This window comes from Tachypleus tridentatus, chromosome 2 (genome assembly GCF_004210375.1).
Source record: "Tachypleus tridentatus isolate NWPU-2018 chromosome 2, ASM421037v1, whole genome shotgun sequence".
NCBI lineage: Eukaryota > Metazoa > Arthropoda > Merostomata > Xiphosura > Limulidae > Tachypleus > Tachypleus tridentatus.
Window position 1 is genome coordinate 58,206,965 of NC_134826.1, and position 11,464 is coordinate 58,218,428.

The window sequence follows — 11,464 nt, forward strand, 5'->3', positions numbered from 1 at the left end:
TTCTTTTCCAAATGTCTTGTTTTTGTTTATATATCATTAAAAAGTAATTATAAAAATGTGTTTTGGCCACCTTCACCTTTATTCTTAAATAAATAATTACTGTGAGGGGTGCGAGAACATATTAAAAATTTTTAGAGGTGTGGAGCATAAAAAAGGTTGGGAACCACTGGTTTAGAGAAAATAAACAAAATATAAAGTCTTAATGAAACCTAATGTTCAAAATATATTTAGGAGGTTTTAGAGATTACACAAATAGTACTTAAGATTTTAATGATGGATAGTTTTTTAATCATAACATGAAAATCACTTTACTCTTGGACTAGTAATGAAACAGACTTGAGTTTTTCACAAACAGGTTTTTTTGTGAAAATATCTCGTTAAAAATTCTGATCTTTTGTGCACAAAAAAATGTTCAACCTTTACTAAAAGTCTACCAAATTTTTGAAGGTACAGGTACTGCATCAAAAGTTATAGTATAAAGACTTAACTCATATTTTATATAGAGCCCATCACAAAAGGGTTAAATATTGATCAAAAGTTATTGATTTTTTTCTAAGGTCTATGAATTGATGAGCATGCTTTGGTCATATATATATTGTTTGTCATTTACAAATAGTAAATTAGTTCAAGATCTATAAAGTTTTTGTTGAAAAACATAATTCAAAATACCATGGTGAGTATGTAATTGTAGAAGTCTGTACATTGTTATTCAGAAGCATGTTTGGAAATACAAACTACTGCAGTTGAACATATTTACATTATTTCAATAGATGTAACTAAATACTGTGTTTTGCAGTAATATTTCCTATTTGTGCATATCCATGTTTGTTATAAGTACAATAATTGTTTTCCCCTAATGCCTGTCTGTATGAGAGCATTGAAACAAGAAAGTAATTACTTTATTCAACTGAAATTTATGAATGAAATAAATTTTCATAAAGTATTAATTTTGCTTAATAGAAAAAACAACCAACAAAAACTACCTAAAACAAGTTGACCAAAAGTAGAAAGTAGAATATTGGTAGAAAAACACTTCATTGTGATATTCTTAATATATGAAAAACACTTATTGTTGGGCATGCTTCTTTATTTAGTGATGGTCACATTTATTGCTTGACATACTCTGTTAAATAGTGAAAGCCACATTTGTTGCTGAGCATGCTCTGTTAAATAGTGAAAGTCACAATTGTTTCTTGCTTGGGATGCTCTGTTAGCGAATAACAGCAACACTATTGATGGATACACAGTTAACGCAAGCCACACAAGTTTGTTACAACTTTCTCTTTCCTCATTGTATAGAATGGTATTCAGCTTGCCTGCAGTAAAGAAGATTGTAAATAGTCCAGTGTGTGACTGTCCAACAGATGATGCTCCAGATGATATGATTCTTGGTCAATGTTTACAGTTCCTAAATATTCCTGTAACACACACTTCACAATTTCATCAGGTCAGTTTTGTATTGTTTGATTTTATTTTGAATATCCTAAAGATGATTTTATTGAAAGTCATCTAAAGAATCCAGTTGACAAAACAATCACATTGATTTATGTTTGACTCCAACTGGAAGAAAAAATTTAACTGATAGAGGTAGAGGTTGTAATGAAAAGATTAATCACTGTATATCATTGTAGTTAATCAGTATATATGGTAGTATATGTGTGTGTATATATATATTGTCATTATATGGATTTGCAAATAATTTTTTAATTGTCTTCCTCTGAATTCTAAAATTTTATACAATGTGAGGGATGCTTGTAACATTTCTAATCATTTTTAAACAAAGGCAAAATTTTTAATACTGAATGCACATTTACTTCTTTAAAATGTGTGCTAGCACATTAATGTTTTTGTGTGACAGAAGGATTAATTTTGTGTGCTGTGTTTATTAATTATCAACAGGTGAAGGGCTGGGTGTAATACAGTGGTTACTTATTGGGCTGTGGATTGAAATTGAAGTTCTGAGGTTCAAGATGTGACATTACTGAATGCATTTTGCCCTTTCAGCTGTGAGAGTATTATAAAAGTGGCAGTAAATCACATTTTCCATTCAAATAAAATAGCTATGCTTGTTCAGTGATGCTCCATATATGCAAAAACATTTTTTCACATACTGCAAGCCTTGAAGCTTCCATCTATCTGGAATTGACGAATTCCATAGTATCTTGCAGGTACATTATTATGCAACAAACCTCCACCCCTAAGTTTGTGACATACTCCTTTGACACACCTGACTTAACCTCCACCCCTAAGTTTGTGACATACTCCTTTGACACACCTGACTTAACCTCCACCCCTAAGTTTGTGACATACTCCTTTGACACACCTGACTTAACCTCCACCCCTAAGTTTGTGACATACTCCTTTGACACACCTGACTTAACCTCCACCCCTAAGTTTGTGACATACTCCTTTGACACACCTGACTTAACCTCCACCCCTAAGTTTGTGACATACTCCTTTGACACACCTGACTTAACCTCCACCCCTAAGTTTGTGACATACTCCTTTGACACACCTGACAACCTCTACCCCTAAGTTTGTGACATACTCCTTTGACACACCTGACTTAACCTCCACCCCTAAGTTTGTGACATACTCCTTTGACACACCTGACTTAACCTCCACCCCTAAGTTTGTGACATACTCCTTTGACACACCTGACTTAACCTCCACCCCTAAGTTTGTGACATACTCCTTTGACACACCTGACTTAACCTCCACCCCTAAGTTTGTGACATACTCCTTTGACACACCTGACTTAACCTCCACCCCTAAGTTTGTGACGTACTCCTTTGACACACCTGACAACCTCCACCCCTAAGTTTGTGACATACTCCTTTGACACACCTGACTTAACCTCCACCCCTAAGTTTGTGACATACTCCTTTGACACACCTGACTTAACCTCCACCCCTAAGTTTGTGACATACTCCTTTGACACACCTGACTTAACCTCTACCCCTAAGTTTGTGACATACTCCTTTGACACACCTGACTTAACCTCCACCCCTAAGTTTGTGACGCTCTCCTTGACACACCTGACTTAACCTCCACCCCTAAGTTTGTGACGTGACTCCTTTGACACACCTGACTTAACCTCCACCCCTAAGTTTGTGACGCACTCCTTTGACACACCTGACTTAACCTCCACCCCTAAGTTTGTGACATACTCCTTTGACACACCTGACTTAACCTCCACCCCTAAGTTTGTGACATACTCCTTTGACACACCTGACTTAACCTCCACCCCTAAGTTTGTGACATACTCCTTTGACACACCTGACTTAACCTCCACCCCTAAGTTTGTGACGTACTCCTTTGACACACCTGACTTAACCTCCACCCCTAAGTTTGTGACATACTCCTTTGACACACCTGACTTAACCTCCACCCCTAAGTTTGTGACGTACTCCTTTGACACACCTGACTTAACCTCTACCCCTAAGTTTGTGACATACTCCTTTGACACACCTGACTTAACCTCCACCCCTAAGTTTGTGACATACTCCTTTGACACACCTGACTTAACCTCCACCCCAAAGTTTGTGACATACTCCTTTGACACACCTGACTTAACCTCCACCCCTAAGTTTGTGACATACTCCTTTGACACTTCCTTTTTTATAACTATCACTTCTTATTTGGCAGTACTCATGTTAAACCATGTGGTTTTCTTTGTGTGTCTGCTCTTTTTATTGTATGAATTCATGAATGTGAACAGTTCACCTTTCCAAACTGGAATATCTTCATTTTGTTTACCTTTACATAGTTGATGAATGTTTCAGTTAAATTAATTTCCCAGTTTTATTTTTTTCCTTCAAATGCATTTTATTTTATATTTCAACTATGAATTCTGAGGTTCACATTACCACTTCAAGTATCATACCTCCTACTAGCATTATCAAACAGGCTGTGAATTTATTTACATCATCCACCATCAGATCATCATATGGGTCAGTTTCATCTTCATGAACAAGCAAAATATATTTTGATAGCTTCTTTTCACCACTGGATTTTTACGTATCGACCAATGCCCCTCTTGTGCAATCTGCTCAGCCTGATATGGTATTTTAGACAATTTCTGTATTATATTTTATCTATTTTCATGCTTTCATATGATCCTTATCCTTCTTTGTTACTTGATACCTCCCCCTCTTAGTACTTGTGTTGCCCTTCCCAGATGTGTTTGCTACATCCCTCAACACCAATTTGATTCTGTTTTAGTATCTGGTTCCTCATCCTCTTCCTCTAGCTATAGATACCTACAGTCATGATTGGACCAACAAATACTTGTATATCCATCCTCCATCTGCTTTCTTCACAGGGTGATTTTGATCATCCATGGCACTCCATGTCAGGTCTTTCTGATAGTTACTTACTGGCTGGCTCAACTGTTTTTCCAATGGCTACTTCACCCCCAGAGTGCCCCTTCATTACCTCTTCCTCTTACTTTTTCCTTGGTCTTTGGTTTTTCATCCTGTCTTCATGCCTGGTTTTTTCTGGCCCTTGGTGAGGAGATACAGTTTGTCCTGATGAGAAGCTTCTTTTCTAGGTAGTTCCATTTCCCTTTCTTAAGGGAAGTTTATCTATATAAATTGGACGTTTTCTGTTGCTAATCATTCAGTCAGGAGTTTTTACCCACTCCACTTGCTGTTCCTCATATTATGAATTTCTCCACTTGGCTTTTAGATCGGATGTCTTTTGTCCCCTTGATTTCAAGTTATTAGGCTGTGTTTACATCTTCTACTACTTCCATATTGATGCTTTCCTTCAGGATTGGAATATTAATGTAGTCCTTCACTGCCTCTGTTTTTACCACTGTCTATGTGCTCATTGTTTCATCTCTTCCATAAGACTTATTTTCTTCTCCTCTTAGCCTGTCAGTTCCTAGTGGCTGGATTTTGGATTTAGAGCTGAACCAATCAACATCAGTCCTCACACATATATTATAGATATCTCCATTCCCTAACATACTTTTGTTAAGCCATCTGCAGTCTGGGTAATGATTGAGGTACTTGCAGATAACTATGGTTCTGCCCTATCTGCTGTCCCTCAATGTTCTTTTTTATTCCAGGATATTATTTCACTTGGAGCACATCCATTTTAAAGTTGAGTGAGATGGTTTACTTTACACAGACATTTTTTTCAATACCAGATGTCAGGTTCCCAGATCAATCATATTGTTGTCATGTGCCCCATTCATGGGTTGGAGGCTATGAGATTCCCTCCAGTCTCATGAACTAGAGATAAAGATAGCATGATCCTCTTTCCTACTCATGGATGCTAGTTTCCATCAGCATGGGTTTTGGATGTAGTTGACTTGTTGTGTATGGTCCATTGCACCCTAACCACTCTACACTTAGGCCTTAGGGAATGTCCTTTTAATCTTACCCACTTTTATGCTTTCTAGTAATGAGTTTAATAGATATTTTTTTGGATCTATCTCCTGCCATGGTTCTCTTTGACTTGGATGTGCTCCTCCATCTTTCTTTCATATGTGCAACGTCTTTCCACAATGAGCAAAGTGGTGCTGTTTCCCATGTATGATCTTAGGGAGTGTCCTTCAGACACATTTGAAGAATGCATCTTTCTCTTGTACCAGTTCCATCACCTATTCAATGTAGAATTCTAGAATTGAATAGAGGCAGTCACATGTGAAGAGAGTATGTTGCACTCTTAATGCTTGAGGGTTATTGCATGATGATTTGCATGCAAAGATGCACTGGAAGTAAACTATTTGAGACTGATGGGAGTTTCAAGGCTTGTGGAGTGTTTACATTAAGATATGTGGTCTAGTTGGATGCAGTTTGTGAAGATAAAGAAACTTACTAAAAACCTGTCATAATTTTGTAATTGCTTCTTGAACGTAAAGTGGGTTGATCGTAATTAGTAACTTTTGAAATAATTTTGTTAAATGATGAAAATGATTTTTCATTTAGTAATTCATAGATATAAGTGTATAAAAGAAACATATTTAATCATAAAGATATTTATGATAAAAGAAAAGTTTGAAATGAGTTCAGAGATTAATTATTACTTATCATTTGAGTATAATATCAAGTACTACTTGTTTTTAATTTTCTCACCTTTTAAAGACCAAGTAATTGAAGTTATTTCAAAACAGGTTAAATTTTGAATCTTTCATCAATAGTTATTAAATTTTATGCTGAAATTAATTTTTAATGTTCAATTTTACTAGGCTCGACCAAGTGATTATTCTGTTGAATACCTTAGCTTTCTTCCTCCAGTATCTTTTCACAAACACTGGATGATAGACCCCAGGGCTGTTTATTATCAGTGGCTTCATGATGAGAACCAACATTCAAAGTCACATGATGAGCTTTAATTAAAACCAGGGAAAAATCATGAATTAATATTTGTGTACTTCATTATTTGATATTTGTTGTTAGGTTATTCTTTAAAAGAAAAATTTTATTTCTCATTTGTCTTTTGTTTTTCCATAATTATACTTTTCTATTACTTTTTGTTTTAATTATTCACTTTTAAAAATTGTTTTCTCACCAATAAACTTTCTTATGACATGTACAGTTTTGTTTTGTTCTGCTAAGTTTAAAGTATAAACAGTAATATTTTTGTATAACAGTTTTTATACCACTGTATTTGAAATGTTCTTTTTCATTTTATAACTGATTCATTTCTAGTGGTTTTTTTTATATTTCAGATTCAAAAGTTTCATTTTATACTTGCATAAAATCCAAAAATTCTGGCAAACATCACTTTCAGTTTTAATTTTAAGCACATTGGATAATAAATCAATAAAAATTGAGCTAAACCTTAAAACAGTGAATCATTTGTGCCATTTATGAATATGTTAATTGATAATGAAATGTTTAGCTCATTTTGATTTAATTTTAATTTTATATTCAGGTTAGTTAGCACTGTGCACCTATTTTGTATGCAAATAAACAAATTCTCAAAATCAAAGAGTGTACGAGGATTATAAATCACAACTATGAACTGCTGTAATTATTATATAATAGTTTTCAGTATTTAGTTAAACAATTAATTATACTTTTGTTTCTTGTCTGCCTTAATTTTCAACAAATAAAGGGTACTTTATTGAGAGCTTATGAATTACATGTTATAAACCATACTGTTGACAGATGAAATATTGCTATTTAAACTAGGGTAACTTAATTTTTGGACCAGTCTTCTAGAATTAACCAAAAAGGATGACACTTGATGAAACACTGAAGTCAATAGCCTGTAATGACCCATAGAAAATCATTTTCTCTTTTGTAACAGTACCTTCTCTAAGCAAAAAATGGAACAGAATATTTTGAAGTATGGTCATGTTGCTGAAATCAGTCAGAACTTTGAAAGTAATTGCAATAAAATTCAGTGAACTTTTATATAAACACACAGATGGATATCATTCAGTTAAACAGGATGTGCAAGTTCAAACTGCTGTTACTAGAAATTAAATAAAAGTAATTCCTAAAACTATTAATGCCACTTCTGCCTACAATGTTCATCTATATACCTCTTTTTAAGGTGTTAAACTGCATTACTTGTTCATTAAAAAAACTGTTTCAAGAATAGAGACCAAACGAAATGAATACACTTATCACATTACTCTTATTATTAATGTTACTTTGTACTTAGAAACACATTGCTCATTCCTGGAAAACATTCTTTACTTGAACAGTTTCTTATAAACCTATTATTTTTTATTTTTAATAAGAACAACTGACTGTACTTGTTGATATGAAGTTGTTGTCTTCTATTTGTTGTAATACACTGATACATAATATTGTGCATGTAGTGATAATATCCCTTTGATTCGATATATTTATATAAATGAACTGATAGTCTTTTGTAATACATTATTGATTCTTGCATTAGGTAACTGTTGTTTCATGACATTATTGACAAGTAGAATTTACTAAAAATGTCTGAAGTTACATAGACAACTAGTCTGGTAATTTAAGTTTAACAGTATTTTATATCACTTATATTTTCCATGTCAGTGTAGCATTGTAATATTGCAGTTAATATACTATACCATGCCCCAGTCACATGACCAACAAATATAAAAGTGATCCAAAACATTGTAACATATAACTTCATGTTGCATGTTAACTATTTGTTGTTACATGATAATGTCTCTTATAAGTTAGAAAGACACTTTATGTCTACATGAAATTATTTATTGTTTAGTAATCAATTTTGCAATAAATCTGTATTATTAGCTATTAAATCTGTATTATTAGCTATTAAATCTGTATTATTAGCTATTTGAAGTAATTGATTGCCCACAATCATGTACATTACACTGAGAGTGTACTTTTTTTTGGGAATGACTTGATGTTCACGTTTTTGCATTGAGTAAGCCTATGTCATTTATTGTAACACTGAGATGTTTATAAGCTTTTGTGTAAATGAGATAAATGACTTAACAAAATAGTAGGTTTGTGAAAGTAGTAAATAGCTAATGAAATGTAATCAGTTGATGGTAATAATCCAAAATGTTGTGTGTTCTTTATTAAATAACATGTTTAAGTGGTTCTAACTATCTGAGAAAATGGCTTGTTATTGTAGTTCAAAAACTATGTATTGGTTAGAGTAGTTACTCCTTTATAGGGTACTCACAAAGATTCTGTATCAGCTCTGACATAAAATAAGAGTGTCTAAAGTAGCAACTAAAAGTAACCTGATACAAATATTCAGTGTCATACAAGATCTCAAAAATTCTATGTGAAGCATATCTCAAGTTAGCATTCATGCCTGTGAATTTAAGGTTCATGTTTTGCATTCAGTTGCCATGAAATTACACTCCACCCTATGGGGCCATGGGTATCATTTGAAGAGTAGCTGAAAATATAGTAATTAGCCTTCTCACTAGTCTATTGGTTCAAAATTCGAAACAACAAGGTTGCATGAAATACAGGTTAGTAAAGACAGAAAATAAAAGAAAAATAGTTGTTGTTTTTGTAAACAGAGAGAAACAACAATGAAAATACCAAAGATTGTTCTACAGTAGAAACAGCATAGCTTTACATAAATTTTTAAGACAAAAATTCTTCTTTATTAAATGAATAATCAGCATTATAAGGTATTGTATATCTACTAGTTATCCAAATTTAGCAGTTTTCATTTTTGCAAATTTCAAACATAACAAAGAAGTATACATTTAATTAAGCTGTTAAAGTACTTTAAACCACAAAACAAAACTCTCTCTCCAAACAGCAATTCAATATTGCAAAACATATTAATTCCATTGGATGAATTGTCCCAAAGAAGGTACTAAAATGGTGTTGGTGTAGATTTATGTGCATTACTTTAAAATATTGAATTTTTTGGGCAGTATTCTTTGCACATTAATTTTTCTTAATGCTTTATGCATGAATCATGTACAAATAGTGAAATATTTGCTAAATTGTGCCATCAAAGTATTATAGTTTTCTTCCTTTAAAAATTGATTTTGAAACAGACAACAAGTCATTAAAAGTTTCAGTGAGCTTGCTACATTATCTACATGACTTTCTTGTTCACCACAAACATCTTGCAGCCAAGGGCTCAGTGCTTCCACTCTTTCATGAATATGAAATAATTTTAGCACATTTTTTCTAACCAAACTGACAGTAATGCAGAAGTGGTATATAATTTCATATACATAAATGTTACATAATTGTACAAAACGTTGTTTGTCACAAAAACAATGAGAGAAAAGATAAATTTCTATCCCACTTGGTTGGGATATAAGTTGGTATCCCACTATTAAGTTGTTTTCAGAGTGATTTAGTACACGTTTTTATCTGCACTAATGTTTGATATTATCATAACCAACAGCTACGTTTTTGTTGTTGTTTACAAAACCTACCGTGCAACCTGATAACTACTGTTACTTCCTTCTGATTGGTTGAGTCTTATATAATTGTATAATCTTGTGTAATCACTCAAGTCACCATTCATAGCTGAGAACATGGATAAAGAATTGTTAAAGTGACAGAAATAAAAACAAACAATTTAAACCAAAGAAGCATACAATATATCACATGACACAGAAAAACCAGTATTTAGAAATTTCTTTTAATATTCATATTTAAATTAATTAACTATTTTAGGTCTACGAGTATGAAGTATTTAGTATTTATTGCAGTATCAGCCCAAGGCACATTTATTGCAATTTTAAAAACTGATTTCAAATACAACAAATAACTGCCTACAAGAGGATTTTCACATGTATTTTATTCAAATATCTTTAGTAGCATGTATCTATGTAAAGTTAAATTGTTGTTAACCTGAAGATGACTTAAAAAGGCAAAAACTGTTCTTTATAATTTATTTTATAAAAGTTTTAATACCCATGATAGCTGTCTTGATATAAGGTGAAGGCTGCAACTGTACAGACTGATTCAATGTCAAATACACAAGTCATATCCATAGAAATAGTTATTTTTCTTGAGACTTTATGAACTATCGTGAAAGAATATTTATGAATGTGGAATTGGTCACAAGGATTTTTAAGTTTAAGAGGTATTATTTATTATAAAAGTTTATAACTGTGATACTCTTAACTGATGATTCTCAATATACAGAACAGTAATTTAAATAATAAACTCAAAGCTTTATAAAGTGATAAAAACCCTATAACCCAAGCACTTTCAAAATATGGAACTTCCTTCTTCAGGAGCAAATTGGCAATCAAAATTAGTATCATTTTTTATCAAGACTTCTTGAGTGTGTGTTTTTATGACTCAAAGTTCTGTAATAATGGTTTTAATTGTTGTTCAGTATTCTGCTAAAATTGTTATAGTCTATCCACATTTATCTTAAAACCACATTAATATGTAGAACTAAGTATCAGTTGTTTCTCTTTAATTAACTGTGTGTATATTATCTGAACAAAGAATTAACACTCCTTGACTCAACCATCAGATGACCACAGTAATAAGTAGAACTGTAAACATCTCTTTGGTGACATTTGTTCATATCATTTGAACAAAGAATTACCACACCTAGATTCAACAAATAAATGATAATAACCAGATATAGGACTGTAAGAATCTATTTCTTTATTTTAATGAATTGTGTGTGTATCACCTGAACAAAGAATTAACACAACTAGATCCAACAATCAGCCTTTTGTGAAAGAAAACTTCAAAGAAGTATTACTACTGCAGCTACGTAACACTTGCATATTGTTATTTTATTCATTAGGTTATTTTGTGGATCCTGCTAATAAAGTATTGGTACTATCTTTTCTTTTATAACTTTTCCTGTATACAAATTTATATAAGTAGTGTCAGCTAAAAATAAGTAACAAGTGTGCTTAACTGACAAATTCAAAATGTATTGTTGAATGAATTTAATAGTTATTTTTTAAATATAGTTTATGATGTATTCAGTTTATTTCTGCTATTACATTATTGTGTTTTGTATGATTAACCTTGTTTTACATTATTCTCAATAAGATACTGAACCAACTAACCTAACACGT

At 32.5% G+C, this 11,464-nt stretch overlaps 1 protein-coding gene across 6 annotated transcripts in view; it reads left to right on the forward strand.

Annotated features, from left to right (window-relative positions):
* Positions 1–6,542, forward strand: part of LOC143243916 (beta-1,3-glucosyltransferase) — an 87,144-nt gene extending 80,602 nt beyond the window's left edge. For 5 of the 6 annotated variants that reach the window (XM_076487700.1, XM_076487705.1, XM_076487704.1 and 2 more), the window contains 2 exons: positions 1,300–1,447; positions 6,200–6,542. In XM_076487700.1, the coding sequence (XP_076343815.1) occupies positions 1,300–1,447; positions 6,200–6,346 (295 nt within the window). In that variant the 3' untranslated portion in view covers positions 6,347–6,542. Of the gene's footprint in view, positions 1–1,299; positions 1,448–6,199 lie in introns of those variants that run through there. The other variant, XM_076487706.1, reaches the window with a different exon arrangement.
* Positions 6,543–11,464: the final 4,922 nt, after the last annotated feature.